Source organism: Epinephelus moara, chromosome 20, assembly GCF_006386435.1.
Source record: "Epinephelus moara isolate mb chromosome 20, YSFRI_EMoa_1.0, whole genome shotgun sequence".
Taxonomy (NCBI): domain Eukaryota; kingdom Metazoa; phylum Chordata; class Actinopteri; order Perciformes; family Serranidae; genus Epinephelus; species Epinephelus moara.
Window position 1 is genome coordinate 29,535,821 of NC_065525.1, and position 17,750 is coordinate 29,553,570.

At 40.0% G+C, this 17,750-nt stretch overlaps 1 protein-coding gene across 2 annotated transcripts; it reads right to left on the reverse strand.

Annotated features, from left to right (window-relative positions):
• Positions 1–369: 369 nt before the first annotated feature.
• On the reverse strand, positions 370–15,315 carry caprin1b (cell cycle associated protein 1b). Of its 2 annotated transcripts, none has more exons than XM_050073177.1 (18): positions 15,170–15,315; positions 13,293–13,457; positions 13,093–13,155; positions 12,889–12,975; positions 12,549–12,787; positions 12,384–12,466; positions 8,040–8,228; positions 7,869–7,921; positions 7,697–7,780; positions 5,166–5,366; positions 4,983–5,091; positions 4,838–4,899; positions 4,481–4,573; positions 3,825–3,971; positions 3,311–3,464; positions 2,954–3,130; positions 1,037–1,143; positions 370–923 (listed from the first exon to the last, which is right to left on the reverse strand). In XM_050073177.1, the coding sequence occupies exons 2-18, from the start codon at positions 13,455–13,457 to the stop codon at positions 837–839; spliced, it is 2,100 nt and encodes a 699-aa protein (XP_049929134.1). In that variant the 5' UTR covers positions 15,170–15,315; the 3' UTR covers positions 370–836. The 2 variants fall into 2 exon arrangements, with proteins under 2 accessions (XP_049929134.1, XP_049929133.1); XM_050073176.1 differs by having other exon boundaries at positions 2,954–3,133.
• Positions 15,316–17,750: the final 2,435 nt, after the last annotated feature.

Consider the following 17,750-nt stretch of genomic DNA (forward strand, 5'->3'; position numbering starts at 1 on the left):
GCAGTTCATTGGGAATTTGTCAGCACAAGAAATAACATATAGAGGTCAAGTTACACTTTAAACCAACACAACTGCTTTTTGTTTTATATTTTAGTGAGGAAGCCTTAAATTCAAAAACTATTTTGGGCATAATATTGTACTCATTTAGTGTTGTGTCAGTAGCTATACTCTGATACGCCACGTGGTGGTGCTGTAGCACAGGCTGCTGAAAACTAAGACATAAAACTACACAACAAAAAGACAACAACCCTGTATAAAACAAAGAAAGCATAACAATAGAAAATCATCTACTGCAGAATTTAATAGCTGACATACCTTGACTGGCTCATACCTTAACTCCACAGCAGTAAACCGGGACTGAAGCATGGGTATGCAACACAACTTTATTGAAACTCTTGAAGCAACATCAATTTACAAACAAGGAAACGGGAGCTCATTGAACATAAAACGCTTTTTTTTTTTTTAGAACCAAAATGACAGAAGAACTGAGAAGGGGAATAAACTCCCGAGGGTTGGACCAGCAGTGGCAGGTGCATTTTTTTATACAAAAAATAACTTATGAAATCTTTCAAGTTTACAGGAATATTGTAACACATGGCTTGTGTAAATCGATGATTGGATTTACAGCTCAGCTTTGTGTTCCAGACTTTAAATGATCTAATATTTCCAAATATCAAAGCAGGCATTACTTTGATTTAAGAGACAGGAAAAATACCACTGATGAAGAACAAAAAAAAAGAGAGAGAACATGAGTGAGCTGGGGCAAATGCATTCTTGAATTTTGAATTTTCAGTGTGGTGCAAGTTAGTCAGTCACAGTCATTATGAAAGGCCTTTTCAGGATCGTATTGCCTGAGTGCTGCCTCTTGACACTCCTCTGGGTCCCTGACCAGCTCCGCGCTTGTAGTTGGGTTGGTAACCATCCTTGAGCACACACAGGGATGAAAAAGAAAGGCAGACATTTTAGAAACTTCTCCAACAGACAGAGAAGATGACATAAACAAAGTCAGTGTGAGCGCTGAATGCTTCTGTCATACCCTCTGATAATTCCCATTTGAGTAATCCCGAGGTGTGCTGAACTGAGTCTGTCCATAACCAGAGTTTGGAGTGTTGGCGAAAGGAGGACGATAACCATCATAGCCACCTGAAAATAGGAAGAATATAAACTTAAAATACTTCTCTTTAGATCAGCAATAAAATAAGCACAGACCCTTCAGCTCCTTTCAGACATATGTGATTTTACACATCAACAACCGCCTTGTCATTTTTCTGTAAGTCACAAAGGCAATCTTAAAAGTCAAGCTGTGACATCACAAAAACTCATTAAACTAATCTGAATTGAATCAGAATGCCTTAAAATTGAATTTGAGGCAATAATAACATGAGATTAACTAGAAAAGCATTCGGAGAGCGCAGACCTCCGCCAAGCAGCTCGGATTTCCCACCATTTTATGATTTTATCCACTTCGCTTCAACAGATCACCACCAAAATTGTATCATCTGTTTCTTCTCCCATTATCAACCTTTCCTGAAAATCTCATCAAAATCCATTCACAACTATTAGTTATTTTGCAGACAAACAGACCAACGCCGGCAAAAACATAACCTCCTTGGCGGAGGTATATACGCACAGATGATTTTAATGGACTTCTTGTTCCACGTTCTTATGAGCACTTATTGATCATCTTTAATGCAAGACAATACATATTTTTTTACTTAATGAAAAGTTGTAAAGATTCCTCTCATGTGTGATTAGTCTATACATTTTTCTTTTTGTCCTCGTGCCTGAAAAGAGTTGGAGGAAACAAAACAAAACTGGCATAACAACAATAAGAATCAGACTATGTTTTCATCTTTCATTGATGTCAACTGAAATTATGAAGATACAGCAAAACTCTTTAAATACAGTATGTGAGCAAATAAATTAAAAGTCAAACAGTGCTTGTGGACTGTCAAAACATGACACAATGGTCAGCAGAGTTCTGAAATGAACAATGAAAGTGAGCATAAGCTTTGTTTCCACCGAGCAGTATGGTACAGTTCAGTTCGGTATGCTTTTTTTTTCCGTTTCCACTGTGAAAAGTTGTGGATGGTACCGTTCTATAGTTCTACACCTCTACCACTTTTGGTCACCCCTCTGTTGGGGTACCTAGCATACAGATCTGGTACTAAAAGGTGGAGCTGTGAACACTGCAGTCTGTTGATTGGTCAATAGAGGATGGTCACTCTGCTCAGTGCTGAGTCATACTGTGGAGAGTTTAATTAGTAGACTGTTATTGAAAGGATGTTTTACTGCTTCTATCAGCAGCTGGAGCTGGAGAAAAATTAACTTAATTTACTGGCCCACATTTAAGGGTTCTGTTTGCAGTGGAAACACTAGGGTCTAGGTACCATGTGTGAAGGGTTACTTTTGGCTCCAAAGGTACCATACTGAAAGTGTTTGGTGGAAATGGGGCTTTAGTGTCCTGCTCTTCAGCTCTGTCCAGAGACAACACTGTTCTACCCAGGTTGAAAAAACGTAAACATATACAATATATTTATTCAATGCCCTTCTACTGGGTATTAACCTTGCATTCATGCGTGTATTGTCGATTAAACGATGCAGACAGCTGCATAGATTAAAATCAGAGCGGATCTGTGGCATGAGACGTGCAAGACAAACAATTCTGACACGCTTGCAGTCTAGACACAAGGTCGCACTCGAGATGGTCAATAATTGAGGCTTCAAAATGAGCCTGTAGCACAGAAAACACCATTCCTTGATATCACATACTTTCCACCTCAGTGACACCACTTGTTTCTGTGAAGGGCATATTATGTCTAAATTACGTCATAATGTAACTGACACCCTCATCATCACTTTAACAGTTAGATGAAGCCATCAATGTCATATACTCCATGTCAGAAAAGGGGCTTTTTAAGGATTCATTTGTGGCTGTAGGTTGTGAGCTCACCTCTGAATCCATTCGATGAGCCTCTGTAGCCATTGATCATGCCCCTGGCATTGCGAGGTCCACCACGAGACATGCCTCTGCTGTTGTAGAAGGACTGACCCTGCCTGACGAAGCCTGGGCCCTGCTGGGAAGGCTGTTGATGGCCTCCTGACTGTTCTTGGGAATGGAAGGCACCAACTACTAAAAAACACAGAGTGGGTTGCCCCAAAACAGATGCACGTCAATCTCCAATCTAAGTTGAGCACGCAGTATTAATGTAAAAGGAGTTTAACTGGGAAGTTATCACAGGAAGACAAATCAGGCACAATCAATTCAGTATGTCAATACTGAGAAAAACAAAACTTAAAATCTGCCCACCAGACTGCAGCTGTTCTGACTGCATCTCCGTCTGCTCCACAGGATGCTGCGGCTGGTTGCTGAAGGCTTGGTTGTAGCTGTTCTGGTATTGGCTGGCCTGGTTCAAAGCCTCTGTCTCATTAGCTGGCGGGACTGGGGCATTGAGGTTGAACACCTGAGGGGAGAACAAGGGCCACATTGTGGTGAAGCCAAAACCAGAGGAAAGGTCACAGGCTCATTAGGACTAAAGTCCATTACTCATTATTTCCTGGATATAGCTGCTTCACTACAAACACATACAACTGCAGTATGATGACAGAGGGCACTTAAGGACTCTGCAAGCAATTCCTAATGGAAGTCATTAATGATTTTCTATTTTGATTTCACTGGCAGTGACGCACAAAGTCCTGCAAAGACCTCTTTTATCTCCGTGACAGTCCAGATGTTCCGGTCTTTGAATGAACTCAAACATTAAATGCTTTTAAGACAGGTGTTATTTGATAACATGGGCATTTCTTCATCCCAGAGGCCTTACTGTCTGCATTGACTGGAATGGTGCTGCGTTGACATTGATGCCACTGCTGTGAGGAGCTTTGGAAACAGGCTGGAAAACTTGTGTTTGAGAGGCAGGTGGGAGAGCTGTAGAGGGTGGAGGCTGCTCCGACGACAAGGACATGGAGGTCTGGGAAAGAGTGGAAACAAGTTCAGCAGGTTGAAACAATTCTCAGTGTCATGTATGATTGAAGTTTCACAATTTGATTTCCAAATTCTTTACATTTTCTTTGCAGGAGCAAAAGTTGAGATGAGGATATGACGCACGCTGATAACGATAGTCATGTCCTTTGTGTTGTCCCAGGCTATTTAAATCATTCATTAACCTACAGTTTATTGCTTACACAAGTGTGCACTTTACAGGCTGATCAGGGTAGGTTTCAAACACTATACAACTAAATCTGACGACATTTAATAAACTAAATAAAAGACTAGGGACTGGTCTCTGTATGTATGCTTAAGCAGTACCTTGTTTTGGGATTCTAAACATATTTTGACCCTTTTTTAAAATTTAAAAAATATTAAGCTGTCAAAGCAAGTGTCTGAATTAGATCATGTAAAATCTGATAAGATACACAACAATATGAGGTCTACCTTTTTCCTAACAAAGGGACTCTTTCACAGAGCACCGTGGTTTACCTGGATGGGGTCGATGGTTTCTGTTGAGGGTCGAGGGTCTGGCGTGTGTGAGGTCTGATACATGGGGGGTGGAGTTGGGGAGACGATAGGAACCTGAAAACAAAGAAAGTAAAAGTCAAACATTTAACATGTCTTCAGCAGGCTACATCAATCAATCAATTTTATTTATAAAGCCCAATATCACAAATCACAATTTGCCTCACAGGGCTTTACAGCATACGACATCCCTCTGTCCTTTGGATCCTCACAGCGGATAAGGAAAAACTCCCCCAAAAAAACCCTTTAACGGGAGGAAAAAAACAGTAGAAACCTCATAAACGGTGTTGTCTGTCAATTATGTCGAGTTTGATTACTCACTTGTGTGGGCTCAGGTTGGACAGGAACAGTGTTGGGTTGCGATAGCCGGGACTCTGGATGAACTAAAAAGATTTGAGTTTAAGTACAAGTGCCATTTTTACACAGCAGAAGACATTAGAACTGAGTTTCTCTTTGACAAACGTACCTGGAGGACACACCATCTGTGGTAAGTCCATGTTCTGAGCGGGTTTCATCGGCTGCGCTGAGACGATGGCAGGGTCAATGGGCTGTCCGTCAAACTCCAGCATGGAGTCCTGAGAGCAGAGAAGTGATGAGCACCGTGCTTAATATCTACAGTCAACAGACATTCCTAGCACAAAGTTCCCACCTGCATGAAGTTGTACGTTCCCTGCATCTGTGCCATTAAGTCCTGCACCACCTGCTTCCGGACCAGGGGGTCAGTTGGGGGCACAGGAGACGCTAAGTTCATGGGGTGGGTCTCCAGGGCAACAGGTGAAGCCGCAGGCTGCATGGGCGGCTGCTGCTGCTGCTGCTGCTGCTGCTGCTGCTGCTGCATGGCACTGACTGCCTGAAAGTGGAAGACAAACAGAACAGGTGAATACAGGAGGAGGAATAACAGAGAGCTGGTACAGTGATAATAACATGATAGCTGTGGGTTTATATTCATATCACAGTTCATAAATAGAAACATCACAGCTGATAATTAAACCTGTAATGTGAGCATTCTTGTGGAGAAATTTCACACAAAAACCTGGACCAGTCAGAGCAAATTACACACTGCAGACTTATCCTGAGGGATCACACCCTCACATGGTGGTGCTCAGACATCTGGCTGACAACCCTTATTGAAGCAAAAGACTGTACATACACTGCAGCATCTTTTAAATGATTCACCGCTCTGTGCACCTTTGAATCATAGTAGGAGGACTAATCTTCTTTGACAATGTGCCACAGAAAAGCATTTCATGTTGAAACTGATTATAGATGGGTAAAAAAAAAAGAAGTTACAGAGTTAGGGTACACTGACAGAGAAAAATTAACATTGGCAAATATTCATTGAGTTTACAGTTCTGAAGGGAAGCTTCTTCACCTACTCTAGGAATACCCCATGATTCAGAACTACTAGATGAAAGAAAGAAAGAAATTACACGGGCTAACTTTGAGATCTGCCCATGGCTGTATGTTCTCAGTGACCCACAAATGACATCTCACTGTGGAGCCAGGGGCTTTATACAGACCAGTGTAATGGTGGGAAAGCAAATTATAATGAGAAAATGGAGGAAACCAGGTGAGCCCTCTTTTAAGGAATGGTTCACAGAGCTGGCAAAATGTGCATCATATGAACAAATCTCTTTCAGTTCTAAGGACAAGACGGAGAAATATGTGACAGAGTGGAAAAGCTACTTGGAGTACACTGCGGGTGTAGACGTATCTTGAAGTGAATCATGCATGTATTTTTATGTCATTATTTTATTTTGTTATTGTATTGTTTGTCCCTTGTGTAAGTACATATATTTGATTCATTAACATTCGGTGACACTGTTAATGTCAGAAAAAAAGCAAACATTTTTAATAAAATATTAATGATAAAAAATCATTGGCAAATATTCGCCCCCCGTTCACTTCCTTTAAATGCAACCAGAGGGTAAAGCAGGTTAAGCAAATTTATATCTTCGCCTTGTGTGGAGCTCAACTTTGGTGAACTTCAACAGGCGAAGTCGCAGCCTCAATCGATAGCAAGGTATGTGTGGAGAAGACACTGATTGTTGCTGTGTCTAACCAGCTGATATTGTAAGATATTGGCCATGAAAAATACAAACTACCCCACATGAGAGATGCTGCCTGGCTGGTTTTGAGTCGGGAGACAGGTATGGAACTTGTGACATCATAATTCACAGTATTTATTAGCAAGCTAGCTAACATTAGCTTGCAGGCTAGCTTTCCGTGTTCGCCACATCAGACACGGCCCACATTCAGCACAAATATCGATCCAGCAGGTGACAGTCACTCACCTGCATTCACTCATGTGCGACTGTACCTTCACTGTCTCGAGCATGAGCATGCTCACAGAAGCTTAAATGAAATGACAGGACATCCATTTAAATCTTGTGTCAGGTTGCCAACAAACGTTCCTGACGACATCTAGTTATCTGTGTAGTGTATGCCTTCCAGGGACAACATGGCCTTTCTGACTATGTGGCTGAAGCCATCCATCATTTGCAGGATTCTGCTGAACTGAATGTCAGTAACATTCCAGTACTGACAAAAAATCTGACAAATAATTTCCGGTCTGCAACTCTACTCTCACTCTCTCAAAAAAAAAAATCTAAGTCTGATATGATGCAGTGACACATCTAATCTGAACATCACATAACCGGTTTGAACATGACACGGAAGAAAATGCAGATGTAACGTGATACCAGCAGCAGGCACTTAGCAACACATTGCTTATGTGAGCACAGGGGATCCAAAGGAGTATTTGTTTACAACTTGTTGCGAAACATTTTGCGATTTTTTTTTTTTTACTGCAATAACAGTGACAAAAATATATATTTTATGGGCTGAGGAGCGATCAGCACACAGTCAAGTTCCAATAAAATATCCTCTACTCGTTTGCAAATTCTGCCCTCCAATGCCTAAAAGTATACAAGTCATGCAAAGGCTTTGACATCCCTTGAATTTATTCATAGTTTTCTATGCTATAAAATGATCTGAATTAATCATGTTTAAAATGCCCCAGCCAGCTGAAACAAGAATAATCGAAAAGGACCTTCTCGCTTCAAATTGAGGTTATTTCGGGCCAGACTGCTTACAGCAGCCACAAAAGCTAGACTCAGACGGCAATTAATCAGTAACAAAAAAGAGGAAAAAGTAAACCTTAACATCCCTACAGCATACCTCTGTTTCCGTGGTCCACTCATCACCCTGCTCCTTCTCACTACCGCTGTATGTGCCGTCTGGAATGAACTGTCTGTTTACAAACTGCAAGAGAAAACAGCAAACATCAACACAATGCAATAATTATCATCAGCCTCAAGACTTCACTGTAAAAGAGGTAAATTAATCTTACCTCTGTTGTTTCTACCGCAATGGGCTCTGTGAACTCCTCAATTATTTCAGTTTCTGTAAAGAGACAAAACTATGTTAGACAATGCAGTGATGATTTCTTTATGGCTTGATTAAATTAGTATTTTAAAACTAGCGAATTTAACATAGCATGACTTCAGACAGTGGTCAGCACCTGGATCGACAGTCTGCTCTTCTGCTTCTGACGATTCAGCTACTGCTGCTGCCGCCGCCGCCGCCGCCACCGCTGCTGAGGCTGGCTCTTCCTCCTCCTCGTCCTCGCACACTCCGTTTTGATGAGATGGAACCCGGTCAAAGTACCCACTCAACAGAATCTGGTCCAAAGTCTCTCTAAGTGCCTTGTCTATCAGAGGAACAACACAGGAAGCAATTTATTGTGAAGTCAAGCCATGAAAACATAAATCCAATTATCACATTTACAAAGTCACAACAATCACACCATTATTTTGTGAGCTTTGAATTATTAAAGGGATAGTTCAGATTTTTTTTATGTGGGATTGTATGAAGTACTTATCTATAGACAGTGTATTACATACAGTAGATGTTAGTCGGCACACCTACAGTTTAGAGAGAAGCAGGCTGGAATCTGACATGGAAGCTAAGCAATTTACTGCTGTGGATTGGTTAGCAACAAAACATATTTTAGCCATCGAATACAAGTCACATTAAAAAAAAAAAAAAAAATACCAGATTAAGTGTATGCTATATTTTAAGTGTTTTCCCAGCTTTACCTTGCCGTCAAACAGTGATTTTTAACAGGAAAATGAAGCCTTTATATTGCTCTCTTAAAAGCCAGACTCCATTGAGAAAAACAGTGATTTAATATTGCTGAACAAAGGAGCTGCTGGTTTATCTCTGCTTCCAAAAGTTATTTGTTTGCGTAATTGTGTGACTTTGGCTTGTAAAACGGTTAGTTCAGATTCACCAAAGTCACATGATAACACAAACTAATTAACTGATCCATGCAGCGATATATTCTGCTCCCATGTTCAGCAAGCTAAAATAGCCATTTTTGTCAATGGGGTTTGGTGGCTTTGACAAGAGCACAGATGGGGAACTGAGGCTGTTAACGACTTCACCATCGGTACAGACTGTCTGATGGAAAGGTTAAGTGGTGAAATCACTCCCAATATAGCATACACTTATAATAATATTGATTTTTTTTTAGGTGGCAAAAATATTTTTTATTGCTGACCCCCATCTTAGCTTAGCTTCTGCACTGTCTGGACCCCAGCGTGCTTCTCAGTAGAGGGGGCACACCAACAGGCATCCACTGTATGGAATACATTGACTATAGATTAAGTACCCCATTTAGCCCCACTTCAAAAAATCCGAACTATCCCTTTAACAAAAGATCAGGGTGGAGTGACGAACGGATTTCACAATTCAGCTTGCAAGAGAGATTTGTTCTTTCACAAATGAAGATACTCTCTTTAAAAATTATTTAGTAACTTTTAGAGCAGCAACGGTCGAATAAATGATCAAAAGCAAAATAAAAATCAGCAACTGTTTTGATAACTGATGAATTATTTAAATGTATACTACGCAGGAGTTTCCTAAAATATCCATGTATAGACTCATACAAAAGTAATCCCTCTTATCATCACTTATAACCCACTAAAAGTGGTTGGCAGTGTATTTATCTATAGAGACTCTGCCCTCTGTTATTAGCCCCCAGCTAATAACAGCACACATCAAAGAGGAAGCTAAAAAAAAAAAAAATGGGAACACACCACCAACAAAACACAAATAAAGGGAGACAAAACGCCAAGTGGACAAAGCTTGTTCCAAAACCAGAGCAAATCTGGGCTTGGTTTTCACTTGTAATTTAGCTGGCGAGCACTTATGGAGAGGATGGGGATGAAGAGCGACCAAGAGTTGTCTTGTTTTCAGTTGGGCAGGTAGGTGCTGGCGGCTAGCTTAGACAGCTTGCTAAAGTCTAGTATTCTCCATTAGAACAAATGTAACTTTCCAACAAAAGTAGCTTGCAGTGTACGAACAAACAGGGTAGGGAGGAATTTAAATGTCGTGGTAACAAACAATAACCAACAAATCCTACGAATTATACCTTTAGGGAATTTTTCAAGCAAAAATGCCAAAACTTGATGGTTTTTTTGGTCTTACGCTACACTAACGTCACCTTGTGCTTCATGATGCTGTGATAGACTTTTATTCACTTTTTTCCTGATTTTTCATAGACCAACCGATCAATTAAAGATCCAGTGTGGAATTTAGGGGGGATGTATTTGAAGAAATGGAATATAATATTTATAACTATGTTTTCATTAGTTTATAAAAACCTGAAACTAAGACTCGCTGTGTTTCTGTTACTTCAGAATGATCTACATACGGAGTGGGCCTTCTTCCACAGAGTCCACCATGGTGTTTCTACAGTAGCCCAGAATGGACAAACCACACGCTGGCTCTAGATAGAGCCATTCACCTTCGCATCTCCACCTTAGTTCTACATGCTTGGCACACAGGCGAAGTTTCAGTTGGATGCAATCTGAAACCTCACTGCTGGATGTCACAAAATCCAACACACTAAACCTTAAATATCAGGAAAATACTTGCAGGTAAATCAGTAATGAAAATGTTTGGGTTTCTTTGCAGCCTTAGTAACATTCAACCAGCCACCAACTAAAACTAAGATAACAATTACCAACAGCATGTCCAGCTATAATATAACTTTATCCCAACTACTGTGTTTCCAGTTTACTGTCAATTCAAAACATAAATTGGTTTCAGCATCTCAGATGTAAATATTTGCTAGTTTTTGTAGTCTTCTATTAACTGACTATCTTTGTGATTTGGACTGCTGCTCAGGCATCAGAACAAAATAAAGCAAAAACACAAATAGCAGAGTTGTCATGCTACTAATTTAACTGACTTAGTAAAGTCAAAACTTTTACTCCATCTGACACAGCTGACTGAAGGCAGATGACAGGTGAATGAGGCCATAAGACTGTTTTAAGTTCACCTAGCCAGACTGCAGCAATCAAAGCCAAATAGCGTCCATTATTTGGTCCTAAACTCAACATGGTGGTCATGACACAACTCATTTAAATATCCAGTTTAAAAGCCTCTGAAAACTTCATGGCTTTATATTTATTTATTTATACAATTTAATATTTAAAATGTAATGAGCAACAATCAAATCTTAAAGTTATACTGTGCAGGAGTGGGTGTATTTTTCTGCAGACTCTCTGCCTTCTGCCTGTATTGTCTTATTTTCTATGGTTGGGATGTTCACGGGGATGTACCCCAGCTGCCCTCAGGTGAGGTTGGGGCTCTTTTAAAAAGGTAGTGACCTCATGCCAGACTGTACCCAGCAGATATCCAAGAGACACAGCGTGAGAAAGACAAATATAGCGAGGTGAAACACCAAACGAGAGTGAATCTGGGGTCGGCTTCTACTTTCACTTTTACACTGTTCACAAAACATCTTTAGGTATGATTTAACACAAAGTTTAGAAAACCTCAACACTCAACAGTCACAGGGTAAACTGAAAACTATGAACATTAATTCATGATTTAAAAAATACAAGGCCTGATAGGTGCTAACATGTTCTACATTGCTGACTGACTAGATAAGAAATATGCTACGATAACAATAGTTCCATGTAATTCCCTAGAAAACACTAGAAGAGCCTTTAAGCTAGCTCAGGCATTTCCACTTTTGGCTCTCCAGGCAAAGCAGGCTGGTGTTATTTCCTTTACTGCCTCAAGCCTCAGGCCAAGAAGTCTGCTGCTGCCTGAATAAATATCACCCTGAGTCACCAAGTGAGACCTCCTTACCGAGGTGAAAGGGTTGGCTGGTGTCACTACAGTGAACTGGGTCACCAGTATCCTAATGTGGCTCCAGAGATCTAACCAGTGGAACCACAGGCGACAGGGCCACTGGCACCCTGCCCTGCTGCTGAGTCAGGATAAGCCCACAGCGCTCAGCCCCCAAGCAGAATGCAGCAGTGCGAGTCCTGAGGCCAGATCGCTGAGAATGCAGTACGCCAATATCCCCAAGCCCCGATTATTCACATCACAGCACTGCACACATGCTGCATTGACAAAATACAACGCACATGCTACACTAACATATAAAGACTGGTTAATGAGAAGAGGGTTTTGTTTTGAGCGTTTCACAACTTTATCTACATTGGTTTGGGATTACTCAAGGGTATGGGATAAGCACTTATGGCTTCAACACAATAAAACGCTCGCTGATGACTGCTGTCACCAACCATCTGATAAAATGTCCTGCCAGCAATTTTCACCACCAGCTGGGCATCTAAATAAAGCCAGTTTGACTTAAATAATAATGAATCCCTCTTTGTGTCAACTTCAAATTACAGTTGGACTTAAACTAATAATTATTTTCAACACTGATTAATCTGCCAGTTATTTTTGATATGAACTGATTAATCGTTTATCTTTAAAAGTCAGTAAATAGTGAAAAATGTTCATCACCAGATTCATGGGCTCCAAGTTAAATTTCACTTACATGTCGTTCCAACCACAGCCTTTTCCTTCCCTTCCAGGAGGTCCCAAAGGTGCACCGATGCTTCTTCATACTGGTCAACCAACCTGCAAGTGTAGAGATAAGTTGTGTGGGCCGACAAAACGACTGCATGTCAGCTTCATCCACGAATCAGTGCCTCAGACTTACCTGACGTTTTGGTCACGGTCTGGCCCCACTAGCTTGTAGAACTCATCAAAAGCTGCGAGGTCTGCGTCTGTCAGCAGCGGCGAGCCACCGACTCCCTGCTTCAGGTCCTGCCGCACAGTGTCCTCACCCAGTCGGTCCAGGAGGAACTGCAGCTCCAGAACCGTCTTCAGCCGTTTCTGCTCCGCCTCCTCCCGCTGCAGCTGCTCCCGCCGCGCAGACTTCTTCACCACCTTCTGGATCTAATAATAATATAAAGAACATGAATCACATGAAGTCAAGTTAATGTGAATCGGGGTAGACAGCACTCTGAGGGAACAATTTCACAAAAAAATGTTCTTACATCTTGTCCCAGTGTGATAAAGGTCTTCTGCAACTCTCTGCCAAACTCTAAGTTATTCGTGATTTCCTGGAATTTGGAGAGGGCCTCCTAAAAAGGCAAAGGAAAAAGAGACATTTCACACATTACTCGATTGTAAAATCTTTGTAAGAATTACAAGGTTGTTTGTGCTCATGTACAAAATAATGAAGACTTTAGTGCACCTACCAGCTGGTCCTGATTCAGACGCTCTCCTTTATCCTTCCTGACTTGATAATCATCCAGTTTACTCTGTAACAGAACATCCAAAACTTCAGCAATGGATCGCTTCTGAGTGGGACAACTGTCATGACTCATACTGTACACAACAGAGATGTAGCTACGCTATCGGGAAGGATCTGGAACAGATGGCTCTCAACAGTACTGACCTTTTTCTTCTCCATGTTGCGGACCTTCTTATCGAGGACGCACAGCACTTGCTTCATAACTTCGGACTGTCCACCAAGTGCAAAACTGCCCATTGACCCTGGAGCGGATCCCACATCTGGGCTGGCAGACTGCACTGTCCTATTTGCATTCATCGCTGAGGGCATCTAGAAGTTAAAGAGCGAAAGGTTAACTGCTGGTAATAACACAGAGATGAAGAAATTACATAAATTCATAGAGATATGATTAACTGGAGATGGACGCTATCAGCATTGGACTGCATGAAGACTTTTGAGAACAGTGTCATGGGAGTAGGGCTGCGGCTAACATTTTTTTCCCATTGCTGATTATTCTGAAAATCATTTTCTCACTTCAATAAATCACATGGTCAATAAATGGTCTGATAACAGAAATGCACTGATCAAATACTTCAGATCGGTTTTGATGGAGATACAATGTCTTTGTCAATCTCATTATCCATTAAATTGCATGAATTCATCCGCGACAAAACCATGACTCAGTTATGTGTACAAAAAAAACAATTACATTGATTTTTATGCAGCTAAGTACAGAGATTTTAAATTTGGAAAGAGGAAAGCAAAGGCACTTGAGTTGGACTGATGCACCTCTAGAAATAAGTGAACAAATATCCATCACAATTTCAAAAAATCCCGTAATCAACTTATTTAACGTGCCTGTTTGTTTTTTAAATCTAACAAAAAGTACAAAACATAAAAGGTATCAGTTTTCAAACAAAGTGACCTGAGTAAACCACAAAGTGTCAAGATTTGAGAGGCTGGAACCTGTGAAATGTTTGGCGCCTAGCTTTAACAATGATTTTAATTTCTGTGGCTGTAAATCAAAATTGCTTGTGCTGGATTTTCTGCCGGTTGACTAATCAATGAATCAACTGTGTAAGTTGCACTTGAGATAACATCAGATGTATGATGCAGTAAGTCTAGACAGATTTGTGGATAAATATCAAATGTTACAAAGAGATTACTGTGTATTGACAGAAGTGATATATAGAAACATCCGAGGTAAAAGTGACTGAGGATCAGATAAAGCGCTGCAACTAGCGATTAGGCCTGTGTCCGTTACTAATTAATCTATACACTATTTTCTTGATGAATCATTTGGTCTACAAACATGACACAGTAAAAAGCCTTTTACAATATCCTATAGCCTAAAATGGCTTCAACGTGTCTTCATCTCCATTGACCATAATGTAAGCCCAAGGACAGAAGCAAATCCTCACACTCGAGGAACTGAAAATATATATTTTTATTTGAAATATGGCATTAATGATTAACTGGTTATCAAAATAGATAACGATAAATATTCTGCCGATCGGGTAAGCAATTAATTGACTAATCTTAGCAGCTCGAGTGGGGTTTAATAGCACTAGCAAAACAGGACATGTAACGTTACTACAGATGGTCCATTATCAGTGTAATCTAACTGTTAGGGATTAACGATATATAAACATTGAGTACATCTTATTAACACTTTAAATGTACCAGTCAGACTATATCCGTAGGCATCAAAACCATTTCATCGTAGCAACTGGCTAACTTTAGTCCGAACTGTGTTAACTGGACGGACGTTTTAGAGCCCCGCATTTCTCCTTATCGTAGTATTTTCACCATGACTTCGGCTACAAAGCTGTATCTTCGGCTGCCAGCTCTGTAGCCCGGTGTCCACCCAACAATGCGGTCACATCGCCGGTGTTATCTCTGAGGTTTGGTAAAATGGCCCTGGCCGCACAACCGTTAGCACAGACCAGTGACTTAGCTAGCATCTGCTACAGCGACGCGTGCTAACCAACAGCCGGCCGGGAGCCGCGTTACCTCGGTGGCACGGCTCCGGATTCACCCACCTTGATGGTATATATCCACAGGGGAGCTTGCTAGCCAAATGTACGAAATGGCCAAGTTGTTATTATTGTTGTGTTGCTTTATTTTCTGTTTCACTCTAGTGTGGGATCCGCCCCGCCGGCCTCACCGACAACTGAGACGGTTCGAAAGACGGAGAAACTCTTTATAAAGGCGAAGGTCCGTTTTTAGCTGTCGACGATATGCCTGAATAAATAAAACAAAAAAATAAAATCGAATTGAGCGTATATTTTTTAATAACAAGATTTTCGTACAGAATATGAACATATACATTCAAACGTTGAATTATTTATTAACTTTCCTGCAATTAAACTTTAAGTAGTTGCTATTTGTGATCAGGCAAAAACGTCAACACCCTCCTGGCAGAAAATCTGCACAATCATTAGCTTTGATTAGGCTATTCTGTCTGTGTGCCTTCACCATACACTGTACAGTATTTTTATTTCTGCAGCAGCTGTCCCATCCTGCTGTGAGTGTATGTTAGTTCACAGCTGCCTCACTACATCATTAGTCATTACAATACATGACTGTTCATCAGTTGCACATCAATTTGAAGTTCAAGTTAAACATGAGAATGGGCATTTAAATATCTGAATATGACTGTCACTGAAAAGACCTTTAAAAGTTGAAGTTGAGTTAAAGTTACATCTTTTAATTAAAGTTTTATTTACTACTTTGCAAAAGATTAGGTTGCAGAATGTAAGACAAAAGCCTTATTCAAAATCCAGAAAGCAGACACACTACTAAAACTAAAATATGGATATTTAATAAGGAAAATTTTATCCATGAACCAATGACTGCAATAATGCTAATAACAATAACTTAATTTTAAACAGATCAAAAGGTTATTTTGGATTCCTGAGTAGGCCCAAAACTAAAATAGGCTGCACAAAGCCACACAAATCGACTGAAAGTGAGAGTCAAAAAGATCTGGGGTTGTTTGAATTAGCCTTGTGACCTGTCTAGATAAGTTTTTTCTGTTTTAAAGATAATTTGAAGATGCCTTGTCATTGTAAGGATTTTTTATTGTAAAGCTGTAAGAGCAAAATCTGGCACCCACTATCTGAATTTTCAGATTATTTGGACACATTTATAAAACAGATGTTATAAACATATATACCTTGGAATAAAATAATAATAAAAATTATTTAAAAAATCACATTTAATTTAAATCTAAAAATTTCCAAATTGTAAATATGATTGGTTTGCCTGACTGTGACTCTTGAAATGATTAGTTTTAGTTCATCAATAGGAGCATTACTGAGCACTCCTTGCCATGTACTGCCCATATAGTCTGGCCCTTCTTGATAAATGAATTAATGTATTCTGCATAAAAATGGATGTTAGTTTTACCGCAGAAAGATTATTATTGCAAAGTTGTTACTTTGAACTTTGAAGCAGGGAAAATAAGAACCCCACTTGTAACACCAGAGTAAAAGTGCACACATTTCTTTAGTCTGTTGGTCTGAATGATAAATGATTGTATATATAAATCATTTGTACTTTACACTGACAGAACCTGTAATAACTGCAATAAAAATACATGTATATGATGAGTTATAATGACAGGCTTGGCCTAGTTTTAAAGTCCTAAATCTATGACTCTTTATAACTGTAAAGTTATCATGTAAATATAACCAGGGATATCTTTTGCATTGTATTTTCAGGAACTCAGAGGTTAGCTCCAAAAATATGTTATCCTGATTTTCAGTATTTCCTAATATGTTGTTTACATTTAGAACATATCAAACAAATATGAACCTGCCAGTTCTACAACCACAAATCCATCTGCATCTCATCCTTATCTCTCTTTTGTCTTGACTTTAAGTTGACAAACTCTGCCTCTCGTTTTTCACACAAGGAGAAAAAAACTTTAAAGATACAACTCCAATATTTCCTATATTGAGAATTCATTAAATAATTATATCTTATAATGGGATGTGCAAGCACTTAAGTAAATGCAAAGTCTTGGATACACACAAGAACAAAACTGGATCCAGACATCATGTCAGTGCTGCCATCTTCACTGCCACTTTAAACCAGTAGGGGGCAGTAAAGCTCAGCAGTATGATCAACAACAAAACTGATTTGAGACAAAGTTCTGCTTATGTTCATCCTTTAATTCTGAAATATATACACCTGTCATCCATTTTCAATAAACCGACACATTTACTACTATATGTAAAAATCAACAGCTCACTCACACACACTCACACAAAGCAGATATGCACACACACACTGAATAAATACTGAAAACAAGTGGATACATATTTGATTATCTAAATTTCCCGATATCTTTGGGACCACTGATATGTTTTCCCCTTTTTGCTTCACCCCTGAGCACATACTTTCCATCACTGTGTAACTGGGAGCAAACGGACCAGAAGAATGTGAAACCAGCTTTTCTTTTCTTTTGCCAAATACAGGAAGCAGTTAACATGGCTGCAGAGCTTTTTGATTGCACTGTTCCACTGAAAGTGTTTTCTTTCAGGGATAATACTGATTATGGGAGGGTCCCGAGGGTAAGTGAAGCTCCCTTTCAACGAGTGACTCATTTCCGCGGCC